At 36.6% G+C, this 19,180-nt stretch overlaps 2 protein-coding genes across 5 annotated transcripts in view; both read right to left on the reverse strand.

The window, feature by feature from the left end:
- gripap1 (GRIP1 associated protein 1) overlaps nucleotides 1–9,060 on the reverse strand; it is a 56,159-nt gene extending 47,099 nt beyond the window's left edge. For both annotated transcript variants that reach the window (XM_058784876.1, XM_058784875.1), the window contains exons 1-7: nucleotides 8,782–9,060; nucleotides 7,920–7,986; nucleotides 5,979–6,040; nucleotides 4,813–4,839; nucleotides 4,569–4,676; nucleotides 1,376–1,532; nucleotides 1,131–1,267 (exon numbers count right to left, since the gene is read on the reverse strand). In XM_058784876.1, the coding sequence (XP_058640859.1) occupies nucleotides 1,131–1,267; nucleotides 1,376–1,532; nucleotides 4,569–4,676; nucleotides 4,813–4,839; nucleotides 5,979–6,040; nucleotides 7,920–7,986; nucleotides 8,782–8,823 (600 nt within the window). In that variant the 5' untranslated portion in view covers nucleotides 8,824–9,060. The remainder of the gene's footprint in view (nucleotides 1–1,130; nucleotides 1,268–1,375; nucleotides 1,533–4,568; nucleotides 4,677–4,812; nucleotides 4,840–5,978; nucleotides 6,041–7,919; nucleotides 7,987–8,781) is intronic.
- Nucleotides 9,061–11,000: 1,940 nt separating this feature from the next.
- On the reverse strand, nucleotides 11,001–19,144 carry mon1ba (MON1 secretory trafficking family member Ba). Of its 3 annotated transcripts, none has more exons than XM_058785546.1 (5): nucleotides 18,944–19,144; nucleotides 17,317–17,818; nucleotides 14,102–14,894; nucleotides 12,655–12,802; nucleotides 11,001–12,068 (listed from the first exon to the last, which is right to left on the reverse strand). In XM_058785546.1, exons 2-5 carry the CDS (start codon nucleotides 17,657–17,659, stop codon nucleotides 11,838–11,840), a joined length of 1,515 nt encoding a protein of 504 aa, XP_058641529.1. In that variant the 5' UTR covers nucleotides 17,660–17,818; nucleotides 18,944–19,144; the 3' UTR covers nucleotides 11,001–11,837. The 3 variants fall into 3 exon arrangements, with proteins under 3 accessions (XP_058641529.1, XP_058641530.1, XP_058641531.1); XM_058785547.1 differs by lacking the exon at nucleotides 18,944–19,144 and adding an exon at nucleotides 18,724–18,917; XM_058785548.1 differs by lacking the exon at nucleotides 12,655–12,802.
- Between the last annotated feature and the right edge of the window lie 36 nt (nucleotides 19,145–19,180).

Consider the following 19,180-nt stretch of genomic DNA (forward strand, 5'->3'; position numbering starts at 1 on the left):
AGCAGGTTTGGTTTCTACAAAGCGGCTCCATGTATAAAACCCCAGTAAATACAGAAATTAGTGCATGTTGAAAGGAAAGCACTTTATGAAAGCTGACTTCATGTATATGGAAACAAATCGACCCCATTTAGACCTTTAATAAATGTTCCTGGACTTGTAGTGAATGATTCATCAGTGCAAGTTATTCTAAAGTTTTCTTAATGTTTTATTAGACTTTCTCACTAGAGTGTTGCGTTTGCGTGTCACATCTTATGCACATCTATGTTGCATTTTTAGAATGCGGTGCAAAGTTTAAAAAAAAAAACATATCTCAAGATGCACGGACCCTTAAACAAGTTTTCTGCTGATTTAAGGCAAGTACATCAGGCTGGGAAATAATATTAACCACTACCATCATAACCTACTTTTTTTTAATCATCCAATCAAGATAAACTCAAGTCCCATTCTACATTATTTCCCGCTGGATATTCTGTTTCAATTTCAAGAAATTGCACCATATTATGGTATTGGGAATGTTTAAACTATATAAAGAATAACTGATTAGCTGCAGCCCTCATTTTACCAAATTTGGTAATGCTAACAAATGGGGTGTGGTAGTCAAACACTCGACTGCAGTTCACTGTCCTTATATTCCCTTTACTGGGCTGATCTCACAGAAAAAGCTGATGGTGGTGTCTCTGCTGTGTCTGGCCACAGTTCATCCAGCAGCTTTAACCCCTGCATTAAACATGACCTCTGAGAACTCCAGCAAACTCCTCCTGATAAAGAGTGCAGCACTGTGTAGCTGAATAATTGATTTACTCTGAAACTCTACTGTTAGGATACTCTGACTGAGCAAACTAACTTGTTTACTTTGACTGAAACTGGTATTTTTAGAAAGTCGCTTAGGAATATCCAATTGTTCACCAAACTTACCACATACACCAGGAGACGCATGACAAACACACTCGATTGCAGTATAGATGGCTTCATCGATTGTTATCTGAGAGTTCTGGTTTTCCTGCACATGGTGTAATTATTATACCAGCAGAAGCAGCAGTCATTTCATTACACTGGTTCTTTCTCTCTGAACCTCCACTGTATGATACAGCAACCCAACCCTGGTGAGACTGAAACCCATTATCTGTTACCTGATCAATCTGATCATTTCCTGGGGCCGAAGGGTCATCACTGTGACCGCCGGCATCTGATTGGACACCATTAGTGCCGGCCGATCCATCGATGAGTGCTGCTTTTCCATCATTAACATCTACACATTCTTGAAGAGCTGTATAGATGCACAGAGAATACTATAATCAAGCTCATTTCTGAATTCTTAGACTAAATTGTTTGCGAGGAAAAATAGATAAGGACTGTATGTATAAGCTTCTCTCACCTTTTAATTTCTTCTGCAGGGCGGAGTTTTCAGCCTGTAGACGCAGGAGTTCAGCATCCACTGGACCAGAGGCAGAGCTGGGGGCGGGTCCTTCCAGCCCTTGACCCTCCCTCAGTCTCCGATTCTCTAATTCTAACTGCTCAATCTGAGAACATAACTAAAACATAGGGCAAAACATCAGAAAACAGAAAAATAATGTAAAAATTCTAGTGCTGTCAAACGACTAATCGCGATTAAACGAATCCAAAATAAAAGTTTTTGTTTACATAATGTGTGTGTGCACTGTGTATATTTATTATGTATATATAAATACGCACACATACATGTATGTATTTTGAAAATATTCACATGTATATATTATATTCATATAATTTATATTATATATAAATATATTTAATATATAAACATAGAATATTTTTCTGAAATATATACATGCGTGTGTATTTATATATAAAGTCATGGCCAAAAATATTGGCACCCTTGCAATTCTGTCAGAAAATGCAACCCTTCTCTCAGAAAACTGTTGCAGTTGCAAATGCTTTGGTATTTGCATTGGAAGAAAAGTCAAATCTGATACAATTCCACACAGAACCCAAAAAATGCAATGGACAAAATTCTTGGCACCCTTAACTTAATATTTGGTAGCACCCCCTTTGGAAAATATAACTGAAATCAATCACTTCCTGTAACCATGAATGAGTTTCTTACACCTCTCTACTGGAATTTTGGACCACTCTTCTTTTGCAAACTGCTCCAGGTCATTCAGATTTGAAGGATGCCTTCTCCCAGCTGCCATTTTGAGATCTGTCCACATGTGTTCTATAGGATTCAGATCTGGACTCATTGCTGGCCATTTCAGAACTCTCCAGCGCTTTGTTTGTAACCATTTCTGAGTGCTTTTTGAAGTGTGTTTCGGGTCATTGTCCTGCTGGGAGACCCATGACCTCTGGTGGATACACAGCTTTCTGACACTGGCCATTACGCTGCGCCCCAAAATTCTTTGGTAATCATCAGATTTCATGATACCGTTCACACAGTCAAGGCATCCAGTGCCAGAAGCAGCAAAGCAACCCCAAAACATCTTTGAACCTCCACCACGTTTGACTGTAGGGACTGTGTTCTTTTCTTTGAAGGCCTCATCTCTTTTTCTGTAAACAGTGCCATGATGTCCTTTACCAAAAAGCTCTATTTTTGTCACATCTGTCCACAGCACATTCTCCCAGAAGGATTGTGGTTTTGTCACATAAGTTTTGGCAAACTTCAGTCTTGCTTTTTTATGCCTTTGTGTCAGCAGTGGTGTCCTCCTGGGTCTCCTACCATAGCGTCCGTTTTCATTCAGATGGCGACGGATAGTGCGAGCTGACACTGTTGTACCCTGTGTCTGCAGATCAGCTTGAATTTGTTTGGAAGTTTATCGGGGTTCTTTATCCACCATTCGAACAATCCTTCGTTGTAATTTTTCATTAATTTTGCTCTCCCGTCCATGTCCAGGGAGGTTAGCTACAGTGCCATGGGCTGTAAACCTCTTGATGATATTGCGCACAGTGGACACAGGAACATTAAGTTCTCTGGAGATGGACTTGTAGCCTTGAGATTGTCCATGTTTTTCCAAAATTTTTTCTTTTCTCCATGCTCAGTGTGACACACAACACAAAGGTTGAGTCAACTTTTCTCCATTTTAACTGGTTGCAAGTGTGATTACTATATTGCCCACACCTGTTACTCGCCACAGGTGTGTCTAAATACAAATTACAGGAGCATCACATGCTTGAAAAGCAATTATTTATTACAATTTTGACAAGGTGCCAATAATTTTGTCCAGTCCATTTTTGAGTTCTGTGTGAAATTATCAAGTTTGACTTTTCTTCTCTGTTTTTTTGTTGTTGCAGTGCAAACAAAAACAATAAGCACGTGAATACCAAAACATTTGCAATTGGGACAGTTTTCTGAGAGAAGTGTTACATTTTCTGACAGAATTGCAATCGTTTGACAGCAATAAAAAACTCATTTGATTCTGGTGTGACAACATATAATGGGCACAAAGGCGTGTACTGTCTTTGTGTTCAACAAAAATGACATCATCTGTGATGTGCAACTTTTGTTCTAGCACTTACAGTACTGTTCAAAAGTTTGAGGTAAGGATTTTATTATTTTTGTTTTAAAAAAAATGAATATGTTTATTCAGGAAGAACACATTAAATTGCTAAAGTGACATAAGAAACTTTTATAATATAATGTTTCTATTTCAAATAAATGCTGTTCTACTGAACTTTCTATTCAATATTTTAAAACTAATATTTTTAAATGTTCAAATGATTTCTGTAGGATTGAGTGATGCTGAAGACTGGAGTAATGTCTGCTGAAAATTCAGCTTTGCAATTACAAAAATAAATCACATCTTAAAATATATTCAAATAGAAAACAGTTAAAAATATATATAAATATATATCTCAGCGGTTCTCAATTCCAGTCCTCGCGCCCCCCCGCTCTGCACATTTTGTATGTTTCTCTTGTCGCTTCAGACGTTTGTTCTATTTGAACGTAAGTGCCCTGCGAAGTGGACATCACAGGATATTCCGCCATGATTCCAGTTCGAAGCAAACGAACGTTCCATTCAAAGTGCATTGAAGTGTGCGAGATGTGAATTTAAATTCTATATATTTACAGAGGTATATGATGTCACACTCGTCCGTGTGTGAAGACGTTGCGCAGAGCAAATCCATGAACGAATGTTCCGAAGTGAAGTAAACTTCAACAGATTTCCCCTGCTCAGGGAGAAGGGAGCAATGAACACTGTGTAGGGAGCATGTCAATCGGAACACAGTTCATGCACGGAGCTCACTTCTAACGAGCAGATTATCTGAATCAGGTGTGTTAACAAAGAGAGACATGCAAAATATGCAGAGCGGGGGGCGTGAGGACTGGAATTAAGAACCGCTGATATATATATTTCAAAATATTACTGTTTTTACAGTATTTTTGATAAAAAAAATTCAGCCTTGGTGAGCACAAAAGACATGTGGCAAAAACATTACAAAATTTTATTGATCCAAAAGTTTTCAATTTTAGTGTATATTGATTCTTGCATAGAAACTGTATGCTTTTTGATTTCTAGTATACTTGTACATAAAGCGACTGGGCTCACATGCTCATGGTCATGACAGGAGTTAAATATTGTGTGTGTGCTCAGCACCTTGGACAGCTCTTGCATGAGGGTGCTGTTCTGCAGTCTGAAGTCATCTTCCTGACTGTGTAGCTTGCCCTGAAGCATTTTATTCTCACTGAGTAAGGCATCTACCTCCTGAAAGTGAGAGAATACAGCATGGTTACCAGATGGAGATTTTTCCCATACCACTCAGGATATCATATCATTACATTTGTATTCATACCAATTAATGTTAGAAAAAAACAAACACTAATATAAGAAGAAATCTCACCTGTGCTTTCTTGCTCTTGTTCAAAGCCTGAGGATGAAAATGAAAAAGAAAACATTATCTAAACTAAATTGTTAACTAAAATAGAATCAATCCTAAAATACCACCAACAGATTTTGTTTATTCATCAGAACAGATTTGGAATAATTTAGCATCATATCACTTTCTCACAAATTAATCCTTTGCAGTGAATGGGTGCTATCAGAATGAGAGTCCAAACAGCTGATAAAAACATCACAATAATCCACAAGTAATCCACACAACTCCAGTCCGCTTTCTCCAGCAAAAATGTCCTTCCCCTATTGTCCTCTCACATCAAAATCCACTGACATATTTGATTAGAAATGTTTTGGACTGGTTTTGCTTGTAAACTGTGCTTGATCTGTGCATATTTCTCTCCTGATTCAGACATTTTCACAGGAGAAAGCAATATTATGGATAGAGAATTCGTATATCAGCAACGGTTTTAAGTTACAAACATCTTTATGATGGATTTGTTTCTTACAAACACACAGCTTTTCACTTCTTGAGACATTAATTGATGGACTGGATTTGTGTGGGTGACTTGTGGATTATTGGGATGTTTTTAATCAGCTGTTTGAATTCTGACTGCACCCATTCACTGCATAGGATCCACTGATGAGTAAGTGATACGATAAATCTCTCCAAATCTGTTCCGATGAAAAAACAAGCTCATCTACATCTTAGATGGCCTGAGGGTAAGTACTTTTTTTTCTTTTTTTTAGCAAATGTAAATTTTGGTTGAACTATTGCTTTGAAGATGAACTGGGCAAAGCTAGTATGACCAAACAGAACTACTTTTAGCAAACTGCTTCACAGTGCCAATTCATACGGACTTCTAAGTGGTTTGGTAATGCTGATTCACAGACACAATGCATTACATTGTCTTACAACATGACCAGTGCAAGACTAGTGACTTTGTGTTGCAATGCATGCAAACTGTCTAGTTCACTGTAGGAAACAAAGTAAGAAAAAGAAACGCTAGGAGAAAAAAAAAATGGAACAGACCAGAACAGTCAATTACTCCCAGCCCATTAAAACAGAAGGCAAGAAAACAGCACACAGAGCAAATTCACAAGGCCTGCAGTAAAGCTTGACCTCCATCTCATGGCAATGACCTGCTGAAAAACAAAAAAAAAAGCCACTACCTTCTGCGCTTTGACGTAGTCTTTCTCCAGGTTCGAGGTCTTCTGACGGACACTGTTGAGCTCTGTAACACAGAATAAATAAAGTTACAAAAAACACTAAACTCACTTTATGCAATAATACACAAATACGTGCATTTATGATTTTTGACAAACAGCTGCACAAGCCGAAACTGCTAATGTATTTTGTTAATACTTTTTTCTCAGAAAGTTCACTGATAAACAGGGTAGGCTTGCCAAGTCATAAGGTCTTAAGATGCTGAGTTGGTTAATATAACATCTACCTTTACTGACCAATAAGGAGATTTCAAAACTGTAAACAATAAATAGGCTAGCGCTGAAAAGTTTCCATACACTTTGCAGCTCTTGTTTTGTTTTTGCATTTCATAACTGTCAAAGTTCATTACGTAGTTCTGGAATTCTGTTGTTTTATTATTCCATAATTCCACTTAGTATATGGATCCACATACAATTAATCAGGGACAAAATATTAATAAATAAATAGGGGTGTAACAATACACGAATCGCGGTTGAACGATTCACGGGCATTTTCCAAATGGAAGTGATCATCCCTATCCCCTTGGAGTGGGGACTTGGGAGTGAGCAGGGCATGTGCGTGTCATTATGTAGTCGTTTGGAATGCACTTGGTGAAGGGAGCGTAATTTCCTCATTCTCTTCAGCTGGGATGTTCCTGTGACAACGCAGCACGGTGTGCGTCAGCAGATTCGCTGGCGGACAACCGCATAAAAAAAAAATACATTTCATAATTTAAAAAGTTTAATATATATAATTTTTTATATATTATATAGCATATTTTAAAAACTTTTAAAAATATAAAATATATGTTTATTTGCAACAGTTATGCTAACAACAATAAAAAGACTATTGACATTTAAACAGCGACATCTGCTGACACACACCGTGCTGCGTTGTCACGGGAACATCCCAGCTGAAGATAATGAGGAAATTATGCTCCCTTCACCAAGTGCATTCCAAACGACTACATAATGACACGCACGTGCCCTGCTCACTCCCAAGTCCCCACTCCAAGGGGATAGGGATGATCACTTCCATTTGGAAAATGCCTGTGAATCGTTCAACCGCGATTCGTGTATCGTTACACCCCTATAAATAAATAATCAAATTTCAATAAAAAAATTCTGAAAATCTGACATCATCTTAAAATGTCTGAATTCATATACCTAAAGAAGGGATTCCCAAACCCTTTGACCTAAAATATTTACTTTGAAGAATTTGCTCAAGTTGATATGTCAATAATTGAACAACACATTTGTGTGTTTATGGTTCGCTGATCACATGGTCATGTGACATGCATTTAAATAAATATTAATACAATACAAACTTTGTGTTAAAATAATTTATTCATTTAAATTTTACACTCTACAGGATTGAGGTTTATATGCAAAACATGAACTCACTGATGTATTTTAAGCTTCTGTAAATATTTTGTTTCAAATATTAGGTCACATTTCCACACTAAGTTCAATATTTATAAGTTCATACATTTTGACTTAATGCCCAATGATGTTTGAACTAGACCAAGTTCTGAATTACACACAATTGGTGCAACCGGCCCCAGGCCCTCAGACAACTCAGTTTTGACTGACAGAATTAGAACATATATCTTTATATATCTTCCCCCAATGCGCATTCAATTATGGAATAAATTAGTAAATTTCATTGCACTCTCAGTTACCAATAGGAGAGTTACTCACAACTTTTTGACAGAATTAAATATACAGAATTCAACAGATTCTACGTATATCCAAAATAAGCAGAGAAAATGTAGGGTTCAGTGGATTGGGTGCGATAAGACATCTGATTTTTAATAAAAACAAATTACAGTCTGTCGTGTTAATGAAGCAAACAAGTTGGCCAGTGTTTTGAATAAGCAAAGGTTTAGGTTTACATTCTCCACTCACCTGCTGTATTTTTCCGCAGCTCATCAGAGAGTTGGTAGTTCTGTGTTCTCAGCTCCAAGAGCTGAGCCTGTTGAAACACATTAAAAGATCATTTAATATAGCAAAACATACTATCTGAGGTAACAAGGGATTTAATATCCATATTATTGATTAACTGTAAACAAGAAATAATGACCACCTAGAAAACCAATCATCACACAGTCTCTTTTTATATTATGAATCATGTTAAAACGGTGGTTTACAATGTATTAAGAGTTTATTTACGTGATGGAAACATTTAATTAAAGAGTCTGGTTGCTATGAAACTGAATAGATGCTTCTGGTGTTGTAAACAAGGTGATGCTGAAGCAAAATATATGATATTTAATAGCCTAGCATTCACACGAAACACGTCTAAAGAACTAAATGTATAACGTACAAACCCTTTTATTGTGAAGAAAAGCAACAATATCAGCTGTTTGGTGTGCTAACGGTGCTAACGGTTAGTAATTAGGCAAGTTAGCGTGCTAACAGGCTAGACACATCTTTATTATATGTCACAAACTCGCCATATAGCGACAATATTCCATGTCATTTCAACAAACGGTCATTTTATTAGCATAACTATTACATACATTAATTTAAAAAACGTCGTAATTGTCCATTAAAATAATTTTTCGGCCTTATAACAATTAGCTTGCAGGCTAACGGCTACAGCTAACAGAGTCCCAATACGCTCAGATGGACATCAACTTCAGCAATAAAATAGACCCGTTTGCACATATTCTCAACCGAAATTACTTCTAAACAAGTTAACGATCTTGTATGTGCATTACAGGTTGTATCCGATGACAAATCCAAGCACAAATAAAGAGATTTGTACCTGCATACGGTGGAACTCCTCTTCTGACAGTGCTTGCGCCATCTTCACCACAGCAAAACACTGCTGGACAGAATACAAACACTCTCTATCTGCTGTTACTGTGTTTTCTGTCAGCCTTGTATTAGCAAATTAACTGTCATTCTGATAAGATAAAAGAAAATTAAAGCTGCAGCTTTCTGATGTCGCCCATATGAACGCTTTGGCTTGCTGACAGAAACCCCACCATGTGCAATGTCTGCACCTGTCCTGTAGATGGCGCACTAACACAATATATCCACTACTGTAGTCAGTGTTGCCAACTGACAGTGTTGCATTCATTTTCAGGGGAAGTTGCTAAATGAAAGTTGATTTGTTGCTAAAAGTTGCTAACTGACGTTGTGACGTCACTGCACTATGACGTTATTACGTGATCAGGACGCAAAATTGTGTCACTACTACATCAAATCTCAACAAAAAAAAATTCTGTATGTTAATTTAGATTTGTTCATAAAATAATATAAATGCATAATATAATATTAAAATATAAATAGCTATTTTAAACATACACATTTTTGAACGATTACAATTAAATTTTTTGGGTCCCACTTTATATTAGGTGGCATTAACTACTATGTACTTACATTTAAATTAATCATTTGATACAATGCAATTATTGTGTGCATACATGTTTTTACATTGTACTTATATTTTAAAAATACCTATATGTAATTACATCTGTAATTAATTTATGTAATTCAATTTATAATTACACTGTTGACCTATCCCTTACACCTTAACCCACCCTTAAACCTACCCATACCACCAAACCTGTCCCTAACCTTACCCGTATCCCACCTCAATAGCAGCAAATGTGTTTTGCAATAGAATATGACCACAATAAGTACATTGTACTTATTTGTTGATGTAAGTATATAGTAGTTAAGGCCACCTAATATAAAGTGTGACCTTTTTTTTTAATTATTATTATTAGCTAGTAAACAAGTAAAACTACACATTCTGAACAATTATAAACAGTGTATTAGTAGTTAGTTAGTATGCTCCATTCTAAGAAAAGTCTGTAAAATCTATATTAATATGAATGTATTTTCCATAATAATTTTTAGTTTTTTACCTGTATTTTTATTTACACATTGTATTTTGTGTTTTCAGGTTACAGGGTTACATCAGATAATGGATAACGGATAATGTCCTGGAAAATTACTAGTACCTTTTCCATTTTTCTAGATATTTTTTCTTACAGTGTACTGGCAATCACAGGTACAAGCTACTAACAAAGTGTATCATAAATGAACAATCATTAAATTATTATTTAATTAAACAATTGCAAATAGCAGCTAAGTTAATTCACATGATGTGTGTACTACTAGGCATCTTTGGTTTTCTCTTTTTGTGGAATTTAAATGGTAAATGTGTGCCTTTTTATTGTTTGAGTCACTTATCAAAAGTTGCTAAAAGTTGCCAAATTAATTTTAAACATAGCTAAATTTGTTGCTAGGTGCTTTTGGAAGAAAAAGTTTCCAGGGTAGTCTGAAAAGTTGCTAAATTTAGCAACAAAATTGCTAAGTTGGCAACACTGACTGTAGTTGTTGTGACACATGACACAGACTCTGGCTCAGAAACCTACACTGTAAAAAAAAAAAAGTTGAGCCAACTTAAAATTTTAAGGCAACCAGCTTCAGCAGATTTTTGAGTTTTCTCAACTTGTCGTTTTAAGTTTATACAACAAAAATTTGAGAATCTCCCACAAAAATAAGTTGAGCAAACTCAAAAGTCTGCTGAAGCTGCTAAAAAAATTTTTAAGTTCGCTCAACTTTTTTTTTTTTTACAGTGTAGTGAGCTGACTACCTAGACGGCACCTGTGGGCCCCTATGCTCATTTGTCAAAAAGGAGTTGCAGATACAGTTCAAGCATTCACTTATTAGATGTGTGAATTTCATGCTCTCTTTGTCACCACAGACAATCTACAGTGACAAACCATTCATCTCACATGTGTATGTATTAATAGCAATAGCAGTTTTTCTAGTGTTCTAATGTGACCTAGTTATATTATCTAAAAAATATTTAAAATCCCAAACAACATCTTAACATTTTGTGTGACAGATTGACATTTTCATGGTTGTGACTGAAAAGGAAGCGGAAAAGCATAAATGACTGTTTACTGTTGTATTAACAGATAAAAGGAACACATGACACTCTGATAAGGTTTATAAGTCAATGAACTTTACTGTATCTGCAGAACAAACATCAGTAACTCTGGAAACATCTGAGTGTCACATGAGTTAGCCATTTTTACCAGTCAATAATTCTGTAATTTGATTTAAAATGGCATGAAAATTCATGCTGTTTGTGAATGTCATAATTTTTTTTAAGTAGTTGTTAAATATCTTAGCAAAACAAGCAACACATAAAAAGTAATAATAATAACTTTGTATTATATTTCTATTTCAAATAAATGCTTTCCACACACAAGAATATTTAAGCAGCACACATTTTTTCAATGTTGATAATAATAAATGTTTCTCGAGCTGCAAATCAGCATATTAGGATGATTTCTGAAGGATCATGTGACACTGAAGACTGGAGTAATGATGCTGAAAATTCAGCTTTGATATCACAGAACTAAATTATATATTAAAATATATTAACATAGAAAAGAGTTATTTTAAATTGTAATATTATTTCACAATATTACTGTTTTTACTGTATTTCTAATCAAATAAATGCAGCCTTGGTGAGCATAAGAAACTTCTTTCAAGAACATCAAATCTTACTGCTGCCAAACTAGTGTGCGTGATTATTTTATTTTGTACTAATTTAAAACAAAAGCCTGACATTACAAATTACGCTATCAGCAGAACAATGCATGAAAAGTTGAACAGAAAAATTAACATAGATTGGAGAACTTTAACTGCATTAAGTTAACACGCCACCTGTGAACCCACAAACAAACCACATATATTCAATGCAGCCACATTTCCCATTTCATAACCCACTGAATACCATAAAACATGGAAGTAAAACAGCAACTTGTGCGTTGGCCGGTATGTTACCCAAGGCTACAAGAGAGACAGAAGTCCAGTGTCTGATGTATCCGGTCTGTCTGATCTCCCCCTGTCTGTGGAGCTCCGGCCGGGCTGCGGGGCACTGGAGTATTTTGGGAGCTGACAGATAAAGAGACGCTCCTCTTCCTTTTTGATCCATCGCAGCAGTTTAGTGAGTTCACTGATAGCTGATTTCTTAGTGATGAGCGGAGTAAAGCAGGCGAACATCTCAAACTTGCTAGTGACCTACAGAACAAGAGAGAGAGATTTTAGGAAATAATGTACATACATGCAAATATTATACTGTTTAAAAGTTTGGGTTTGGTAAGATATTTTTGATAGTCCCTTATATGCTCGCCAAGGATGCTTTTATTTATTCATTCAAAAATACAGTAAAAACAGTAATACTGTGAAATATTATTACAAATTATTATTTTTATTTTATTTTAGTATATTTATTTCTGTGATGCAAACCCATGGTCCTGCAGAAATCATTTTAATATGCTGATTTGGTGTTCAATAAATGTTTATTGTTATATTTATATCTTATATTTCTTAAATATTTCATCATTATTATCAATGATGAAAACAGTTGTGCTACTTAATATTTTTGTGGAAACCAGGATGCATGTTTTGCACGATCCTTTGATGAATAGAAAGTTCAAAGGAAAGCATTTATTTGTCTAAAAAAAACGTGTCATTTTTTATTTATTCTATTTTTTTTTTCTTGATGAACTTCTTCTTCTTCTTTTCAGTTCTATTTCTTGTTGAACATTTCATACCCAGAACATCCTGATCTATTGAAGTTGTCTTGATTCTTCTGAAAACATACCCACGCCAGCAGAGTTTCTTTGCCTGCAGAATGGTAGATGAGTTTAAGTGGTCGTGACGTACTGTGGATACGATTGTGCATGTTGCGATACAGATCCAGCAGGTGTATCCTCTCTTCCTGGCTTCTATATGCCACCTCCATCTCTGGGCTGAGTGAAGTGATATTAAAATAAAGGCATCGTATAGCATGCTTACAGTATGTATTGTTGATTACAATTCACTAAGACGTGTGACCTGGTCATACCAGCTAAATTATTACAGTGGCAGAGATGTGTCTTTTGAAAACATACATAGACTGTCAATGCAAACCAGATGATGAAAAAAACGCTTTCAGTCAATTTGAGATAGACACAGTTTAAACCACAGACATCATGTGGTCTTTGATGCATCTAATCATTTAGTTGGCCTTATTTGCTTGCATTTTTGCATAAAAGGCACCTTGCAACTGTGTCCGCTCAGGGTCTGAAACATTTCAGCCATGTGATTAGCCGAATCAAGTGCTTACTGTTGCAGAATTCATGGCAAAGTGGTCTAATCTTTCACAGAATGTGGAAATCCTGGCTTATAGGTCATCATTTATCAGGATTTGTGAGCCATCTGGTGTTTCTGATGGCAAAAAGAACCACTAATTCAGACAAATGAGTCAAAACGATAATGATTTGTCCGTTTGCTTGTGGTTTAATGCTTTATAGTGATGCATTTCAGATTGAAGTCAACCAGCATTAAACAACATTCACAGCTCATTTTACTATAAAACTATTTTCTTTTGGAGTTGTAAATAAAACTAAATTATCAGAATCTTTCTACTTCAACATTCCACATTTAACTTGCATTTCTTTGTAACTAATAGTGAAATTTACTAGGAATTTCTGAGTGAAAATGGCTTCTATACACAGTAAATTTTCCGTTGTTAAATCAACACCGCTTGGTGTACTTATGGGAACTCCCATATGTAGACCAAGCAGTGTTGATTTAACACTGGGGAATTTACTGTGTACCATTTTTTTTAGTGTACGAACTGTAATTCCGAGAGAAACAGAATATTCATTGAGGAAAAAATGTAGGACAGGACTTCAATGGATGAACATACAAGAAGAAAAAGGCTTTTGAGACTTTTTGACCAGGAATCTATTCTTATTTGTTATTATTGCCATAGCCTTTAATTAATTAATGTTAACTGGCATCCAAATAAGTTTAAAATGAATTATAATTAAATTACTTTATTTAATTTTGCTATTTTTAACATTACATTTCCTATCCATGAGGCCTAGACAATGTCAGCTGAAGAGGAAAGTTCAACCATTTTTATAAAAGTCAATGAAGACAAACATTTTTGGACTTTGGATGTTGAATTGCGCACAATAAGACCATGATCATGCAATAAGAAAGTAAAAAGGGTCTATTTTAATTTCATATTGACATTTAATGACACTTCATAAGCTACTCACCATGTGAACTGTGGCAGCTGGCGATGGTGGTCTAGCACTTTTGAGGGCTTGTAAAGGAAGTGTTTAAGATTAGCTACACCGATATCGCCAACGTAGTATAACGGAGTGTTTGTCACCCACTGCAAGGCATTCTGGGATGCGAAAGCTTCCTCAATTTTCCTTTTGCACTCTGCCAGGGCATAAAACGCTTCTTTATCTGTAGAAAGAAGAACAAGGCATACAGTACATTCTGGAGGATCTAGATATGCCACATAAGCATAAAAGTAGCAGTCGTGATTGAACAGAGGCAGGCAGATGGGCGTCCATATCTCTCCAGCCTGAAAAGCAGAGGAGGCCCTGATCAGGTTGAAGAGGAGATGAAGGTCACTGGGTTTTAGTCTAGCGTCCTCCAGGACCGTCTTCTCCTGAACGACAGAGACAAGTCGGTTATTGGCAATGAGAAAAGAGAAGACCAGATTCGGGGTGACGGCTTTCTGTAGGATGTGACTGAGGGTGTCTCTGGAAGAGGATGGCAGAGGCAGGCATTGGACGGCCGACAGCATGAAGCTGGGATCAGAATCCATGACATCGAGGAGGCCGTCCAGAACCTTCTCCGAGCCAAACAGCAGACGCCGCAGGTCAAAGTTCTTGCGGCGCTCAAAAATGCGGTTTATGCTGGCCTGCGTGAGCATGCTGACTATCTGATGATAGACATGGAGGAGCTCGCTGCGCAGCTGCTGTTCAGACTGGCGAGTGGCAGAAACTGATACAAACACCAGCGGACCCTTCTGCAAAAAGACCACCGTGTGCTCATCTGAGGAAAACAAAGGGACAGAACAGAATAATATTAGCTGTCGTCTGTCATATGTAAAAATGCTTCTTATAAAAATTTTCTAAATTGAAAACTGGTCAAAAATAATTTATATACAGTGAGGGAAAAAATTATTTGATCCCCTGCTGATTTTGTATGCTTGCCCACTGACAAATAAATGATCAGTCTATAATTTTAATGGTAGGTTTATTTGAACAGTGAGAGACAGAATAACAACAAAAAAATCCAGAAAAACGCATTTCAAAAAAGTTATAAATTGATTTGCATTTTAATGAGTGAAATACGTATTTGACCCCTTCGCAAAACATGACTTAGTACTTGGTGGCAAAACCCTTGTTGGCAATCACAGAGGTCAGACGTTTCTTGTAGTTGGCCAGGTTTGCACACATCTCAGGAGGGATTTTGTCCCACTCCACTTTGCAGATCCTCTCCAAGTCATTAAGGTTTCAAGGCTGATGTTTGGCAGCTCGAACCTTCAGCTCCCTCCACAGATTTTCTATGGGATTAAGGTCTGGAGACTGGTTAGGCCACTCCAGGACCTTAATGTGCTTCTTCTTGAGCCACTCCTTTGTTGCCTTGGCCGTGTGTTTTGGGTCATTGTCATGCTGGAATACACATCCACGACCCATTTTCAATGCCCTGGCCCTGATGGTACATGGCCCCGTCCATCGTCCCTTTGATGCGGTGCAGTTGTCCTGTCCCCTTAGCAGAAAAACACCCCTAAAGCATAATGTTTCCACCTCCATGTTTGACGGTGGGGATGGTGTTCTTGGGGTCATAGGCAGCATTCCTCCTCCTCCAAACACGGCGAGTTGAGTTGATGCCAAAGAGCTTGATTTTGGTCTGATTTGGGCACTGCAGGATTTCAGTCCTTCACGGCGTAGTGTGTTACCAAATGTTTTCTTGGTGACTATGGTCCCAGCTGCCTTGAGATCATTGACAAGATCCTCCCGTGTAGTTCTGGGCTGATTCCTCACCGTTCTCGTGATCATTGAAACTCCACGAGGTGAGATCTTGCATGGAGCCCCAGACCGAGGGAGATTGACAGTTATTTTGTGTTTCTTCTATTTGCAAATAATCGCACCAACTATTGTCACCTTCTCACCAAGCTGCTTGGCGATGGTCTTGTAGCCCATTCCAGCCTTGTGTAGGTCTACAATCTTGTCCCTGACATCCTTGGACAGCTCTTTGGTCTTGGCCATGGTGGAGAGTTTGGGATCTGATTGATTGATTGCTTCTGTTGACAGTTGTCTTTTATACAGATAACAAGCTGAGATTACTCCCTTTATGAGAGAGCTCCTAATCTCATCTCCTTACCTGTATAAAAGACACCTGGGAGCCAGAAATCTTGCTGATTGATAGGGGATCAAATACTTATTTGACTCATTAAAATGCAAATCAATTTATAACTTTTTTGAAATGCGTTTTTATGGATTTTTTTGTTGTTATTCTGTCTCTCACTGTTCAAATAAACCTACCATTAAAATTATAGACTGATCATTTCTTTGTCAGTGGGCAAACGTACAAAATCAGCAGGGGATCAAATAATTTTTTTCCCTCACTGTATGCACGATAGACCCTAATTACATGCAGAAAGTATATGTAATCTTTTCTGTGTTGACACCAGATGTTCAAATAAGTTTGTTTATATAAGTCTTTTAAGCTCACCCAGGCTGCAGTAAATACAGTAATATTATAATATGAAACATTTCAATTTAAAATAACTGTTTCTATTTTATATATTTTATATTAATATATTTATTTATAGTAATTTATTTCTGTGATGCAAAGCTGAATTTTCAGCAACCATTATTTTACTGCATCATAATATTCATTAGAAATATTAATTCATTTTAATATGCTGATTTGGAGCTCAAGAAACATTTATTATTATTATCAATGTTGAAAACAGTTGATTTATATTTTTGTGGACACTGTGATGCATTTTTATCAGGATTCTTTCACGAATAGAAAGTAAAAAAAAAAAAAAAGAATTTATTTGAAAAAGAAATATTTTGTAAAAGTCTTTGCTGTCATTTTTTATCCATTTAATGCATTGAATGGTATATTTAAGAGATTAAATGCCTTAAGCCCTTAAATATTTTATACAATTTATATAAGATTAAATGAAATATTTTATGTTGTCCAAGAAAGAATAATGTACATTTCAAAGTCAACTTGTTTACACAGTAAATTTACATTGAAATATATATAAACTTCAACATTAACCATATATTCAAAGAAGCTGCATGGTTTCAAAGAAATTTAGAACCTGAATCTTTTTTAAGTTCTTTTGTCCTTCAGAAATTATCTTTTTTGTTTTTGTTGTTAAACTATAGGTGCTGCAAAGAACCTTTATTTATTAAACAGTTTAAAAAACCTAGATGAAGATGGTGCATCTCACCTGAAAAAATAGACCGAATCATGTTGCCTCCAGCCTGGACGAAGGAGACCAATGCCATCATGACACCCATGGTGGAGGCGAGGGCCTCCTCATTGCCATAGCGTGAGTAGATGGGCTTCCCCGCCTCGCTCAGCACAAACACATGCTTCCTGTGTTGCCTCCAACTCTCTGACATTATATCTTCATTCCTATAAGCCAGACTTGGGACATCCACAGCGGAACCTGCCTTTTTCTGTCCGTTGAGGTTTGCTTGGGCCAAACTAGATGGAAACTTACCAGTCTTCTCTATTAAGGTGTCCTCAGGTTGAAACTCCCAACTTCCTCTATTGTCGCTCCTGTGCATGTTGTCTCTTTCTCATTTCCCTCAAAGCGAGAATCTTCTGGACTTGGTGGGGTTTTTTTTAGTTTTAAGGGTGCAAACACTTGTTCTATTGATGTCACACAATGGATCTCTGTGGCTCTCTATTACTCAGTCTGGAAACTCAGAGGTATCACATGATGCCTGGGGATCAGAGAGCGGTTAAAACTGTGTAATAGGATGAACATGATGCTTCATTTCTCGCTAAAAGAATTATTTCTAACTGATCTATGGCAGTGCTGACTTAGAGGAGGTTAAAGTGGGACATGAAACTGACTGAATGCTAAAGCACTGTCAAAATGAGAAAGCAGTTTAAAAATAAAAAGATGTCACCCAGGGTTTACAACCAGGAGTTTTTGGAGAGAGTTACAGATCAGTTTATTTAACCATCACACCAGCCTACATTTGTTGATCATATATGTATTAGCTGCAAATTGTGCTCATTTAAACGTCACTACTGCTAGAAACTGCAAGAATGATATGTGATCATAATGATTCACACTCTAGAAACATTTTAGGTTATACTGTAGTTGTCATGGAGATTTATTATAAGTGTATAATTTACATAATTTAAACATGGGCCTCCATGTTTTATGGGGACATTCTGTAGGCGTATTTGTTTTTATAACCGTTATTTATTTATATTGCACTCATTACAATGCAAATTGCGTCAAAGCAGTTTTACAGTATTAAACAGGGAAATAGTGTGTGGTGTGTTTATACTGTACAAACTGTATTTTCTATCCCCTTACCCTAACTCTACCCCAACACAAAATTTTCTGTATTTTTTGATTTTCAAAAACCTTGTGTATGATTGTGTATGATTCATAAACTTGTTTCCTCATGGAGACCAAAAACAATTCCTCACAAGGTCAAAATTTACTGATATTACTATCCTTGTGGGAGCATTTGGTCCCCTAATGTAGGGAATACCAGGTACACACACAAACACAAACATATACAGTTAACATGGCATCACAGCACAGCACATAGCATCTTAACATGCAATTGATATGCATGCATATCAAAAATTTCCATAGTAAACATACCCCAAGAAACCGGCTTTACTGACGAGATGCGCATGATAATCGAATTCGACTAATTGCACAGCCCTTAATTATTCATACCATAAGCGAGTTTTTTTTTTTGTGCAGAAACTGTGGTTCTACAACATTATGTCTATCTACAACACAAAGACAGAAAGCGGATCAGTACAGTTAACTGCAACGTTTTCACCATGTAGAAAGTTCCTGCTTGGTAGCTACTTACAAGTTTGGAAATCGTAATTGTGACATTTGGTGCCTTCATGTGGTTTTGGTCGCTGGACATATTTCTCTTTCTATTTCACTTTACGATAAAGACAGGAATGATTTAGCACTAATGCAACATTATGAAGCGCAAACACTGTTCATTTTGTGACTGTAGTCGATGATTTATCATCTGTTTTGTAGCGTTCTTTTGCCGCCACAAAAGCTGATGGGAATTGTAGTTTATGATCGCAAGACT

The sequence above is a fragment of the Onychostoma macrolepis genome, chromosome 08 (genome assembly GCF_012432095.1).
Source record: "Onychostoma macrolepis isolate SWU-2019 chromosome 08, ASM1243209v1, whole genome shotgun sequence".
Classification (NCBI taxonomy): domain Eukaryota; kingdom Metazoa; phylum Chordata; class Actinopteri; order Cypriniformes; family Cyprinidae; genus Onychostoma; species Onychostoma macrolepis.

Bases quoted from the DNA above. Each gene is read 5' to 3' on its own strand.
- mon1ba (XM_058785546.1), bottom strand. From the start codon at position 17,659: ATGCACAGGAGCGACAATAGAGGAAGTTGGGAGTTTCAACCTGAGGAC. The intron at 14,895-17,316 runs GTGAGATGCACC...TGTTTTCCTCAG, and splicing joins GATTCGGTCTATTTTTTCAG to ATGAGCACACGGTGGTCTTT. The intron at 12,803-14,101 runs GTGAGTAGCTTA...CACTTCACTCAG, and splicing joins CAGCTGCCACAGTTCACATG to CCCAGAGATGGAGGTGGCAT.